At 38.3% G+C, this 14,651-nt stretch overlaps 1 protein-coding gene across 3 annotated transcripts in view; it reads right to left on the bottom strand.

Annotated features, from left to right (window-relative positions):
* LOC117421267 (tyrosine-protein kinase JAK2-like) overlaps positions 1-14,651 on the bottom strand; it is a 101,306-nt gene that overhangs the window by 63,180 nt on the left and 23,475 nt on the right. For all 3 annotated transcript variants that reach the window (XM_034035431.3, XM_034035430.3, XM_034035432.3), the window contains exon 2: positions 2,009-2,252. In XM_034035431.3, coding sequence (XP_033891322.3) covers positions 2,009-2,228 — 220 coding nt within the window. In that variant the 5' untranslated portion in view covers positions 2,229-2,252. The remainder of the gene's footprint in view (positions 1-2,008; positions 2,253-14,651) is intronic.

Below are 14,651 nucleotides of genomic sequence, written 5' to 3'. Positions count from 1 at the left end.
TGATGTCATACTTATGGATCATTTTTGTTGCAAGGAACTCCGCCTGTGAGAGCTCCTACTAAAAGAACGGAACAGCATTACTTTCTTTTACGACAACTGTCTCCTGCTGCACGAAGACATTTAACTGTTTACAGATGCAGCTCCCTCTCTCCGCTTTGCAGGACACTACAAGGGAACATGGTTTTCTGCTCCATGGCCCAAAGAATTCAGCACCATTACTATACCTGATCACTCCTCGTCATTGTACGAAATGTATCCAGTTGCTGTAGCCGCATTCCTTTATGGGGGTCTTCCTGAGCCCAAAATTCCATTCTTCTCCACTCAGATCATTCAGCTACAGTCGTTCATCCTCCCACCATATAATTCAGAAGGATTCCTGGTTATCTGTTACTCATCGGTTCATTCTCAGAGCTCAACACATTCTCGGCCACCTGAATCGCCGATTCTCTTTCTCGTTTCCAAATGCAGAGATTCAGAGCACTGGCTCCAGAAGTCAACTCGGATTCCTTCCTTTTCTGAACTGACATTCATGTGAGCCACCCACTGCATCATTCCCTAATTCTGCAGGCTCAAGAAACAACTCTTCTCAGCACTGCACCCCACTCACTGCAAATGTACTGGACATCCTGGAATTGCTTTAAAAATTTTCACATTGCATTCAACATTCCTTTCATTTTCAATGCCCGTAGTATCATCCTATATTATGTCCCTTAAGAATAGAGCTGTAAGAGTTTCCTCCAACAAAATTTCAATTTCCGGCATCCAGTTTTTCCACAAACTCATTTTAGGCACCCCTAGCTCTACACTCAGCAACTCACGAATTTCACTAATTCTGAAAGGGCTTCAACGATCAGAATCTCCTTTTCCCTCTGCTTGCCTACCTATCACCATCAATGTACTCTCCCAGTGCATCTCATTCATTCGCTCTGGCTACTCCTCCCAGTTTTTGGATAAAACCTTAGAAGCCTCTTTTTCTCCTAGCCTTTTTGGGTTCCTTAGGTGCTCAGTCTACATCGCACTCAAATTCAAACCCCAGATTCACCCCTGTATCTCCGACCTAGCAATCACCTCATCTGATACCTTTTCCTTCCCGCTCAAAAGAAGTAAAACTGACCAGGAACATTAGGGAACCCTTTCCTATTTGTTTTTAAATTAAACTCCCATGTTAGCCCATATGACCCCTTTCTCTCTTATCCATCTCCATCTTTCTCAGGGCGCATCACCCTCAGACCCGCTGTTTAACGAAAACGGAACAATCGTCACCCGACACTGGTTCTTCTTTCACCTTCGGCAGATTCTTTCCAGGTCCGGATTCGCAGCTGAGCAGTTCTCCGATCATTCCTTCAGAATCGTAGCAGCTTCTCACCATGGAGTTCCAGACTCCCTTATCAAACGGTTATTGGTCCTCCAGTGCTTACAAACTTTACATTAGAACAAATATTACAGATCCTAAAAATGCTTTTACAAAAATGTGGTCTTAAGCATTAGTAGCCTGCCTGGAGGAAGGGCAATTGAATCAGCCATGGATTCCCAGAGGTTTTTTTCCCAAAAATGGGTTTTGTTTTCCTCTCCTGCGTGCTGTTGATCATTTGTTAAAGGTTGGCTAAACCTTCAAGTGGGCTATATTCAATACTAATCGCGGCATTGAGACCGGCTTGTTCTTTTTGGGGGTCTCCGTCTCGTCCAGTTGGCCAGGCAGCGAGCCCTCAAACCAAGTTAGGTTTGATGCCAAATTAATGTGTATATACAACATACTTCTCTGTAAAATCGCATCCTTCACGTTCTCCACAATAAATATTTGTACTAAAACATTTTGTGATTGGTGTTTGTCCGGAATTAATGAAATAAAAGTTTACAATAACAAAAAAGGCAACAGGACATTAGTATACTACCCCTGCTTCCTACCACAAGGTATTTTTCAAGTTTGATTTGCTGTCATTATATTTTATTAAAATGTACTGCGTATATAATAAGATTTTTGCATAAGCATTTGATTTGGCTCACTCACCGCATGCTTTGGCTGCCTCTATACAGATCTCTTCAGCCACATAGTCTCCCACGTTAAAGATGATTGTTTCTCCCTCAGCCTCGGCCTGGCTGTGGTAAAGATACAGTAACAGTCCAGGCTGGACCTGCTTAGGGCCATGGGGGTTCCTGTTGACATTGCCATTCTGGTGGGGAGCAGGGCACGTCGATGTCTCCATGTCGGTCACTGTGATGCAGGCCATGGCTCTCCAGAGGATCCCATCCACCTGCCAGAGACAAACAAGAACTAGTCAGAACAGAGATGTTCCTAGAAGACATGGATTGGAATGGATCCACAAGAGCGAAAGGCTGCAGTGTCACTTACTGGTGAAAAATAGGTTAATCAAAACAGTCCTCTACTGTAAGTCCCTTGTTGAGAAACTTTTAAGCAACATCAGAGATAATTAAAAAACATTCAGGGTGGAAAGTACTACAATTAACTAGATTCATGCCCATAAGCAGTACACGTCTTAGATACTGTACAGCACAAACAGGCTTCAGCACAGCTGTTGGTTTAGGGCTCCTTTTAGCTACCACAGGAACTACAGTGGCAGAGCACTAGTGATAACAGAAAAGCCATATGTACGTCTTCTCACCATAATTATCATCTGTCCACTTAAGGACAAAGGCCTCTTTAACTTCCTGCCACAACTTTATATCAGCCTAACAGTATTACAGTACATTTATGTATCTTATCTTTCCATCATCTTAACATCCCTCTCACACACCACCCTTTTAATATTCTGTGATCAAAATACACCCATCCCTTGGTTGGTTTAAAACGCCACCCCAATTTCAGGTGCCCAGTACACCATCAGAAAAATAGATACCCTGGCACAAGTATACATTTTTTTAACCTGCACAAAATAAGGATCTTAGAAATGTGTAACATACAGACATGCTCAAATTTGTTGGTACCCTTACAGCTCATTGAAATAATGCTTCATTCCTCCGGAAAAGTGATGAAATTAAAAGCTATTTTATCACGTATACTTGCATGCCTTTGGTATGTCATAGAATAAAGCAAAGAAGCTGTGAAAAGAGATGAATTATTGCTTATTCTACAAAGATATTCTAAAATGGCCTGGACACATTTGTTGGTACCCCTTAGAAAAGATAATAAATAATTGGATTATAGTGATATTTCAAACTAATTAGTTTCTTTAATTAGTATCACACATGTCTCCAATCTTGTAATCAGTCATTCAGCCTATTTAAATGGAGAAAAGTAGTCACTGTACTGTTTGGTATCATTGTGTGCACCACACTGAACATGGACCAGAGAAAGCAAAGGAGAGAGTTGTCTGAGGAGATCAGAAAGAAAATAATAGACAAGCATGGTAAAGGTAAAGGCTACACGACCATCTCCAAGCAGCTTGATGTTCCTGTGACAACAGTTGCAAATATTATTAAGAAGTTTAAGGTCCATGGAACTGTAGCCAACCTCCCTGAGCGCGGCCGCAAGAGGAAAATCGACCCCAGATTGAACAGAAGGATAGTGCGAATGGTAGAAAAAGAAACAAGGATAACTGCCAAAGAGATACAAGCTGAACTCCAAGGTGAAGGTACGTCAGTTTCTGATCGCACCATCCGTCGCTTTTTGAGCGAAAGTGGGCTCCATGGAAGAAGACCCAGGAGGACTCCACTTTTGACAGAAAAACATAAAAAAGCCAGACTGGAATTTGCTAAAATGCATACTGACAAGCCACAATCCTTCTGGGAGAATGTCCTTTGGACAGATGAGTCAAAACTGGAGCTTTTTGGCAAGTCACATCAGCTCTATGTTCACAGACAAAAAAATGAAGCTTTCAAAGAAAAGAATACCATACCTACAGTGAAACATGGAGGAGGCTCGGTTATGTTTTGGGGCTGCTTTGATGCGCCTGGCACAGGGTGCCTTGAATCTGTGCAGGGCACAATGAAATCTCAAGACTATCAAGGCATTCTGGAGCGAAACGTACTGCCCAGTGTCAGAAAGCTCAGTGTCAGAAAGCTCTGTCTCAGTCGCAGGTCAAGGGTCCTCCAACAGGATAATGACCCAAAACACACAGCTAAAAGCACCCAAGAATGGATAAGAACAAAACATTGGACTATTCTGAAGTGGCCTTCTATGAGCCCTGATCTGAATCCTATCAAACATCTATGGAAAGAGCTGAAACTTGCAGTCTGGAGAAGGCACTCATCAAACCTGAGACAGCTGGAGCAGTTTGCTCAGGAAGAGTGGGCCAAACTACCTGTTAACAGGTGCAGAAGTCTCATTGAGAGCTACAGAAAACATTTGATTGCAGTGATTGCCTCTAAAGGTTGTGCAACAAAATATTAGGTTAGCGGTCCCATCATTTTTGTCCATGCCATTTTTATTTGTTTTCTTATTTACAATATTATGTTGAATAAAAAATCAAAAGCAAAGTCTGATTTCTATTAAATATGGAATAAACAATGGTGGATGCCAATTACTTTTGTCAGTTTCAAGTTATTTCAGAGAAAATTGTGCATTCTTCGTTTTTTGTGGAGGGGTACCAACAAATTTGAGCACGTCTGTAACATCTCCCTTCAACGGTTTGTTACCCATAATCCTGCAATCTGAGGTAATGTCACTGTGTATAGTAAAACTTGCTTGTTTTTCACAGTATGTGGACCTGTAAATCTAACAGCTTTAGTTCCACTGTTTAAATATTGCCCGAGTTCAGAGATACCAAATATGTGCACCTTTCCCTAGACTGACACCACGACATTTTCACTTTGAATTATGCACCCCCGACCACCCCATTCATGTGCCCAATATGCCACCAAAGAATGAGATACCCTGGCAAAAGTATACATTTTTTGAACCTGCACAAAATAAGGATTTGGGTAACATAACATCTCCCTTCAATGGTTTGTTACTTATAATTCTGAGGTAATGTTGTTGCATGCGGTACTGGTACAGCATGTGTCATGGTGGTTTGTGCTGGGGTTTAATTAGTCCTTCCAATACTGCTTTACAGTGTAGCACCTTTCAAAACACTCCTCCAAACAGAGGCCTGGCTGAGAGGGACAGCGTGGACAGTAGTACCGTGTATCCCTCCATATGCCCTCACGGGAACATACATGGCACCTTTTTTTAGCTTTTCTCCTGGACTGTGGCAGTGTTCGAATAAAATGCTGTTGACTAAGCCTTGCCACTGTTTCCGATCTTTCAGTCTCTTGTATTTCTTGTGTATCAAGCAAGGCTGGAGGTCACAGAGGTCTAAAATTCCAGAAAAGTAATCAAGTAATCAATATATATTTGTAATGTTTTTGGGGGGAGAGGAAAGAGAAATAAAATGAATCAACTTTTTTTTTAGATCAGATATATGGGGAGAACTGACAGAAATAAATGTAGATCAGATTGTGTCAATTGCAATAAAATATATTTTTATATAATATAAAGTTATGTTTTAATGGATAAGAAGAAAAAGCTAATCAAATCAATAATTACTATCAAATTGATAAATAAACTTATATTTAAACTTGCCGGAAAGATGGGAGAGCAAAACACTGGGAAGAATATAGGAGTATGCTTAAACAGGTAAAAATGGATGTTAGGAAGGCCAAAAGAGATTAATAACAAAATATTGCCAGTGATGCTAATCCTAAAAAATGTTACAATATAATAAAAGTAAAGAACTGTGAAAGAGGAGGTTAAGGTATTAATGGATGAATATGATAAGTAGGTTTATAAGGACTGCAAAATATGTGATGTATTAAAAAAAATAATTTTGGAATGTTTTCACCAGAGAGGATACAAATAAAATCCTGCCAGCGCCGCCCTTTCACTCACACACAGGTCTACAAGATTTCAACATCAGTGAAGTAGAGGTATCAAATAAGCTACAGGAGCTAAAAAATAACTAATCACCGGGCCAGACATGATTTATCCAAGGGTATTTAAGTAAACAAGGGTAGAAATATACAGAACACTGGCTACTATAATGAATAGTCTTATAGAAACATGTGAGGTCCTGAAGACTAGAAGCTTGCAAATGTTGTGCCATTATTTATAAAGTGGAATATGACAGACCCAGGTAATTAGAGACCTATTAGTTTAACTTCTGTAACTTGCAAAATGATGGAAGCAATATTAAGAGATGGCACATTTGTCTTGTCAAAATTACATAAATCTTTTTTTTAGCCAGTATTTATTTAAAAAAAAAAATTGTCATTAATGTAAATGCACTGCTTTCTAATCTGTGCTCATTCTACTGCTTGTGTTCACTGAACACAAGCAGTAGCCCCACCGCAGATTATTATTATTATTATTATTATTTTTAAATCATGCAGGTAATACAGTTGCATTGTGTGCGGTGCAAACTTCAGAATGCTGGCGTGTGCATACTCTGCATTGTAGATCCCGCTGTGGAGAACCGGAAAACATAGACCTGGGAATGTCTTGGATTGGATCGGCACAGAATAAATGACTGAATCTGTACTGAGTTGCGCCCATTTCACGTGACCTCCTTTGTACAGTTGCGTGTTTTGCTGAAAACCATTTCACGCTTTCTTGTTGACTGCTTCCCAAGCATAAGTAACTGTCTATTTGGCTGTACTGTAGTTACAATACTTCTAAGTTTAAGGGTCTACTGGGTTCTTCTTAATTCTTGGCAAAATTAATGGTATTTCTGATGTTGTGTACCAGTAGTTTGAGGTCATTTAAATATCCCTACTACCAGCCGATGGTATAAATATGTTTTAAAAATCTTTTAAAAATGAGCTCCCACTTGTGAAGTTTGATATTAATTACGTTGCTGCAGTTTTAACCAATTCAGCACCATGACGTACGCACGTACGTCAAATGAAAACCCACTTACAGTACCATGTCGTCCCTGCATACATCAAATTTCCCATTCTATTCTATGATAATTTTCTCAGTCTAGCGTTTCAGGTTTCATTCTCTAAAGCAGTGCTAGTACTGTGGAATGTGCAATGAAAGTTGGGGGAAGGCTGAGATATACTGCAGGAAGCCATTCAGCTTTTACAAGTATATATATATAGTGTTTTAAATTATTTTTTATTTATTTATTATTAGTTTTACTTGTTTAGTTTATATAATTTTTAGCGAAAGCTAAACATGGCAACGTACATGGTATTTCTATAATGAGCAACGGGAGTGAAGTTGGTTCGGAGGATTTCGTTACCAGTGACAGTGATGCTAACTTATCACTCAGCGATTATGATAAGAGGATGTGGATCCAAGAACAATACAAACTGTACAAACAGAAGAGCATGCAGCTACTTTACAGGTAAGCCAGCTGCAAACGGGAAGCTGTTTGGTTTGAAATGGCAGTGCTGTGACGAAATACTATCAAAACACAGCACTGGGTACAGGCATTGAGGCAGCCAGATCCATCACAATGCCTGTGCAAAGTAGCTGTATAAACGCATTTGTGACTATCCCTCCAACACAAGCGAAGCAGACACCGTAAAAAAGGTACAGGGTCTGCTACGAAAATGAAAACAAAAGAAAAGACAAAAGAAAAATGTGCAGTGGTTGCAAAGGCAATCCTCGGTTCTGTTGTATTGAACATTTCAATAAATGGCACAGAGCAAGTCGATGCCGGAACACGTTTTGATGTTGTCTGATTTTTATTTGATAATTACCGTTTACTGATTACACCGTGTAACAATTTTTTTTTTTTTGGTTCCTGGGTAGTAAGTGTTATTTCCTAATTGCTTATGCCTCAAAAGTATAGAAAATGGCTATTATTCCCCACAAACTTTGCTTTTGTGACCAGGACAGTGATATTTTGAAATGTACCTATTTTCCAGAACATTCCAGATAGATTCAGTGCTGAGTAAACTTGGAGCAACTTCTAGAACGTTCTAGAACTTTCCAGTAATATAAATAGTAGTATAAATACAGGGGCCTTAAGCCCACCAGTTCAGTTTAGTTCCAGCTGCCTAAGTGGATACATATCTGCATTTTTCTGAGATGGCATCAAGAGGCTACAATGGTGGCATTCCTGATGGGTCTCCAAGGCGGTTTTACCAAGTTTCCCTGCTATCTTTGCCTTTGGGACAGCAGGGACACCAAGGCGCACTACCACAGGCGGGACTGGCCACAGTGGACCGAGTTCTCTGTGGGGAGGAACAACGTCAAGTGGGAGCCACTGGTGGACCCCCGGAAGGTGCTGATGCCACCACTGCACGTCAAATTGGGCCTTATGAAACAATTTGTCAGAGCTCTAGATAAGGAGTTGGCAGCCTTCAAGTACCTTCAAGACTTCTTCCCTAAGCTGTCTGAGGCAAAGGTCAAAGCCGGAGTGCAATGAATTCCCCAAGAAGCTCACTAGTAAGGAGAAAGCGGCTTGGAACAGCTTTGTCGCAGTAGTTCGGGGCTTCCTGGGCAATCACAAGGCCGAAAACTATGTGGAGCTGGTTGAGACTCTGGTGAAGAACTACGGCACAATGGGCTGTAGGATGTCCCTCAAAGTCCATATCCTTGATGCTCATCTTGATAAATTCAAGGAGAACATGGGAGCGTACTCGGAGGAGCAAGGCGAGCGCTTCCACCAGGATATACTGGACTTTGAACGCCGCTACCAAGGACAGTATAACGAGAACATGATGGGAGACTACATTTGGGGGCTGATTCGTGAAAGTGATTTACAGTATAATTGTAAATCTCGAAAAACTACTCACTTCTAAATCTTTTGTAGTCATTTTTGTATTACTTTAGTATAAATACATGTTCATTTGGATTCATATGTTGTTTTTTTCTGACTTTATGTGAACGAAAAGACACAAATTCGCCCGTTTTCTCATTGGAAATAGGTAAATTTCAAAATATCACTGTCTGGTCACAAAAGCAAAGTTTGTGGGGAATAATAGCGATTTTCTATACTTTTGAGGCATAAGCAATTAGGAAATAACACTTACTACCCAGGACCAAAAATTGTGTTACATAGTGTTATTATTGTTATCGTTATTAGCAGCGTTTTTGTTTTCATTGTTAAAAAAAAAACTAAAATGGTATGTAGTACACAGCAGCATAAAGGTTTCATGAAAAACACAGTTTAAGTCATGTATTTGTGTTTTATTTATCATATGTTAACATTTTATAGCAATTACAGGTTTGAAAACATTATTATTATTTTCAAAATCTGGTACCTGGGAAGGGGTTTCATTTTTTCATTTTTACATCTGGAGTTGAAGTGGGTGGTTAGTTAGTTAGTTAGTTAGTTAGTTAGTTAAAGGGAACTTTGTAAAAAAAAAAAATATATACTTTTAAGTGAGACCAAAAAATGAATTATGATTTATGAATTTAAAAACCTGATCGGCTCGGAACTTCTGGAGCATTTGGACTCCTTTACTATTAAGAGCAGTGGAGTGTCTGGTTGAGCAGAATGGTTGGTTATCCTTTGATCTTTATGAAATTTTGCTTTTGGGTCATTCCACACCAACTTAACCAGAAAAGGGGCATTTTGTTGACCGACCGTCTCAGATTTTGCTAGAAAAAAATCACTTGGGGGGGGGGGGGGGGGTTTGGGGCCTGCTGAGGTCAGAAATGCTAACCTGTTTTTTTTTTTTTTTTTTTTAATTTCCCCTTTGATCTGAGACCTGGCAAAGGTCAACCTAAAGTGAAAGCATGACCCTGACCAGAAAAATCCCCCTGGGCTCAACTTAGACGCTACCATGATGTGCAGCACCTAATTCAACTCGTAATGAATAGGGCTTTCGAGAAAAAAATGCCTAACTCACTTTTGGCAAGTTGCCAGGCGAGGGGTAAGTAATGAGTTTTATTCGAACTTCAGCCCAACCCTTTATCCTATAGGGGATGCGCGTCCTAAAATGTTAGTATTGCTATAAGGTGAATTTTTCTAGCAAAATCTGAGACGGTCGGGCAGCGGTTGAGTTGGTATGGAATTACCCTTTTATGGTTTCTATTGCTATGCCTTTTTGTTCTCTGCTCTATTAGACAGTAACAATTTTCTGTTTGTGGCTTTTAGTGGTTGTTTCTTATAGTTAAAACAATTTCAAAACTTTAATAATTTCCGTTGGGAACTTCAGTTTTCTTTAGTTGAGTCCTGGACCATCAAATGGGAAAATGTTTTGAGAGTCCTGCCCATTGTGGAAACTAATATTGGTCACGTTGAGCCTCAGATTGCAGCCCCCAACACTTACTGGTGGTCACACTGCTAATTTACACTTAAGAACACAAAGTATATCATATGAAAAATAAAGAAAATATAGGACATATGCACTTCTATTTTTTCTCATTTACTTCTATAAAACCAAAGTGTTTTTCATTTAAAAATACAGAAGCCCCTCTCAACTCTCTACTGGATCTCAATTCCCAGAGTGGCACATTCTCTCTAAAAGTAGATTTAAAATTTCCGTACTTGGAAACTAGTGAGTGGCCAGTGTTTACGAATAACAGTAGACCGTTGTGTTTGTGGTTTGTTGGTTTCCTTGTGCTACAATATTACATTTTTAGTCCAATAGGCCCCTTGGCACTTTATATTGTTACAATATCCTCTTTGTTCAAATAATATTAAAGAATGAAGAATGGACTACTCCAAACCAAAAAAACAGTAACTATGTGTTCACTGTGAAGTACTTACAGTAAAATAAAACAATCAAGATTTTAAGCGATGATTGTATTTTCATACATTTTATCTGGATCTTAACATGGATCCTAAGGGATGAGCTAATTTTTTTAAATAAAAGTGACTTTCAAAACATCCAATATTATGCAAATTGCCTTTGTTTACTGCTCTTAAATTTAAAAAGCAGTACTGTACAGTAAAAGAAACCACAAAAATCTTTATCCTGGCTTTGTCGTCATCACAGTGTCTTGTGGGTGATTTGCACTTCTGCTATACCTCATCATAAGCAGAACAAGAACACTTCTCATAAAGACACATTACAGTGCTTGACAATTTTGAATAGTGTGCTAGTCTATTTTGCTTAAATATGGGCAATTCCAGTTTTTTAGATGTGACATTTTTGTCACATCCATAAAACTGTAACCATACACGTGGACTCCCTTAATGAATTAAACAAACATTGTTGACTATATAGATGAAGTGATTTTAACACCATGTCCTGGTAAAATCCTACAGTTCATAGTCTCCTTTTTTTTTTTTTAGCTGCCCATTGATGGTCACGTTATGGATGTGTCAGAAATGGACAAGCATTCCTCTGTCACTTAACATGTTCTCAAAAGTCTGAGATTTGTTGGAACTCCAACCAAAACATTTCAGGGCTCCAGACTGCGCCTAAAACGGTCGGGTTTAGTTGCCATTGGTGCCTGTAACCCCAAAAATGCTGCCTCTCCCTTTAAAAATGTGTGTCAATATTTATGAGTTAACTGTAAATAATAATTTAAAAAACAATATCACATGTTTCAAACTGAAGAGCGAGAAGAACAGTAATAATCTGATCAAATACAAATGCCTGGAAGTCCGGAGGTGTTGATTAACACCAGCAGAAAGTTAAATATGATAACCCGTTTGGGTTGCAGCAGGATTGATGTTGACCAAACGTGTGGGAATATGGTTGTGTAAAAATGTACTGTAAAATGCACATTTGCTTTTAAGAAATTTCAAGTGAAGAGGATACAGGACCAAGCTGACAAAACATTTTCTTTGTGAACTCCAATAAAACAATTGTTGTCTTTCATCTGTTGCGTCTTCTTAAGCAGCCACATCTATCCCAGATATACTAGATTAAGTTATTTTTTACAGTCAGGGGTGCGACTATTATTTAATTGTGCAGCAGCTTCCCTAGTTAGATGATGAAATGATATCTCTTCTGCCAAAAAAGCAGGGACAGCAAATCAAAACATTAGCATAGTGAAAAACAGTTAATGTATCGTGAATTTTGTACTAAAGCTCGGTCAGCTGTTGCAGGGAAAAGGGAGTTTATTTCTCAAACTGACCATTTGAAGAACAGTGAAAGCAGAAAGCATATAAATACTGTAACTGGAACTGTAATTAGGAAGTGTACCTACCCTGACAACAGTAGCCAGAGTAATGTGCTACTGAAGCAACTGCTGAGAGAAAAAAAAAATAGGAAATTTAAAATTAAATTGAATGCAGTAGAATACTGTACCTGCTATTCACTGGTAATGAAAAATAATGGTTTGTAAATATCTCAAATATATGACAGTGTGCTAGCAAAATATCTCAAACAATTTTGCTGTTTTCATTGTAGTCATCAGCTGCTTAGATTCACCATTCAGCAGAATGAGGCAATAAACAAGTGTTTTACTGTTTGTATCACTTTAGTGACATAACAAGTTGTTGTATTTTAAGCAGTTGAATATGGTAGCAATCAACTTGCCCTTAAAGTGGCACCCAACAACTGGATTTTTTGTCCTAGAAGCCATTGGCTCCTGTAATGTGATACTTTACAACGTGATATTTTGTAACAATTGTAAGTCACCCTGGATAAGGGTGTCTGTTAAGAAATAAAAATAAATAATACAGCAAAAAGTTTGTCTGGAGCCCTGCATTAAAAACAATTTTGTAAGAAAGACTAGGCTCCTCCCCACAGTCATTAATTCATGTATCAAATTAATCTTATTTTAATGGCACAGGTTCAAGTCCAGCTTTATGGATGTGATGAGTTCTGAACTGAAATAAATTCATTCAAATAATGTTTTAAATACATTTAATGGATCCGTGTAACATAGTTTGTATTTGAACCCAAACAAATTGAAATCAACACTGAATTATGATTAAAGTCAAATTAAATATGCACCGGTATTTACATATTCATATAAATATTTAAAACCAATACCAATACATTTAATAAACATTGCTGACACGTTGACAGGAAAGCATCCAATATACTGCAAAAAAACTGCAAAGTTTTCTATTTGGATTAGAAATGTGTATTACAGGAACACATTGTCATCACGTTTCAAAACCTGCTGCTTCAAAATACTACTCAGGATGTCCTTAAAAAAATGGTCTCAACATATCAGATAGCCTTCATCTTTATCTGTATTCACTAGTACCCAAAATGTGCCAAATCTTACAACAAATGCCCACCCACTCTTATTTCAAAAGGTACAGCCTCCATTATCCATTACTACAGACCAGGCATCATTCAAAAGTATGTTACCTGAATCTCAGGAATGAGTGCCAATGAATGCCCATACCATTTACAGTAGTTCCCAATACAGTGTACACTTTAAAATGTCTCAGGGCACATTACCAAATTGCCTCTCATAAGCACTGTCAAATTAACTCTTCAACTTCTTAAATCGGGGACAGAATCCATAATGGCACAACACTGCCCATTACACTCTTCCCCGCTTTAAACCCAGCGATCGGCTACAGCCAAATCGACAGTACGAGACCAGGGGCTATATTACAAAAGCATTCATAAGCATGATTCGCACAAGACTAAAAACCAGATGTCCTCAGAGTTGGTCAAAAGCAAATGCGATGTTGTGGCCAGAGAAGGCGCTTTTGTGCATGATTTGTAAACAGTGAACTGGGTTTAAATAACTAATTTCGTTGTACCTTCTTTTCCAAAGGCTACAATAACCACTTAGTCATTTGAGTGATATGCATTTCCATACAGATCTTCAAATGCACCATTAAAAGCTTTTTTTTTTTTTTTTCAATTACGCTTTGTATTTTCGCCTGTCCCCAGTTTGGTTATGCCAAATCACTGTTTTACTGAACTGTAGAATCTCAGGGCAGATCGTACCAATTTTAATATTATATTATGGCTTATTGCGAAGGCTGGTATTGCTTTGATGAAAATAAAAACATAACACTGACTGATTCACACAGGAGTAAAAAGTCAAAGGACACCTGAATTTTAAATTTTATAGAAGGTCCCGATGTCCTGTAAAATAATCAGAGGGCCGCTGAGAAAAATGATCTCGGATAAAAAGAAATGGACGGTTTGCACGGGACTAAATTTCACCATGTCGGTAAAAATTCCGAAACCAGCTGTTTATGTGGTGATATTTAGTCCAGTGCAAATCAGGCTTAAGTGACATTCTTATCTTATCTTCAGAGATAGAATGTCCTAACTACAAGTTTAGTAAAGTTTATATTACAGACAATGCTCTCCTAACTTATTGCCCTGTCTTAATTTAAGATAGGAAATAACATATTACAGAATGTTCCTCTTCTTTATTTCCCACTTTTCTTTCCTAACATGTAGAACTTGGTGGAACCTTTCCTATCAGTCGGTTAGAAAAACAAAAAAATGTTAGTTTGCAAGATCTGAACGAAAAAAAACATATTTTATTGCACCAATGTACTGCATTTTCTAGTTAAGGCCCTGTGTAAATCACAATTTCACGGACTGCATGAAAATCATGAAATTAGCCCAATACCACGGTTTTTCAATATTTTTAAGAAATAAAATTAAATTTCATAATTATTATTTGTATTTCATTAAAAAAAAAAAAAATCACATTAACTAAACTTAAGGTGACCACATTTTTAAGTCCTTAAACTGGGACTCCATAACTTCCAACTTCCAAGTTATGGGGAAGGTTTTTATTTTCACTTTGGCAATGTTTGAATGAATATCATATTGAAAGTGAATGTAGAGACTCATGGTGATATTCAGAGTGGAATATTTTACTTTAAAAAACTTTAGTCATAAAAAAGGATCTTATTGTCTTTGTAATG

This window comes from Acipenser ruthenus, chromosome 1 (assembly GCF_902713425.1).
Source record: "Acipenser ruthenus chromosome 1, fAciRut3.2 maternal haplotype, whole genome shotgun sequence".
In the NCBI taxonomy this organism is placed as follows: Eukaryota; Metazoa; Chordata; class Actinopteri; order Acipenseriformes; family Acipenseridae; genus Acipenser; species Acipenser ruthenus.
The sequence above is the reverse complement of the archived record's forward strand: the minus strand, read 5'-3'. Positions and strand labels throughout refer to the sequence as shown.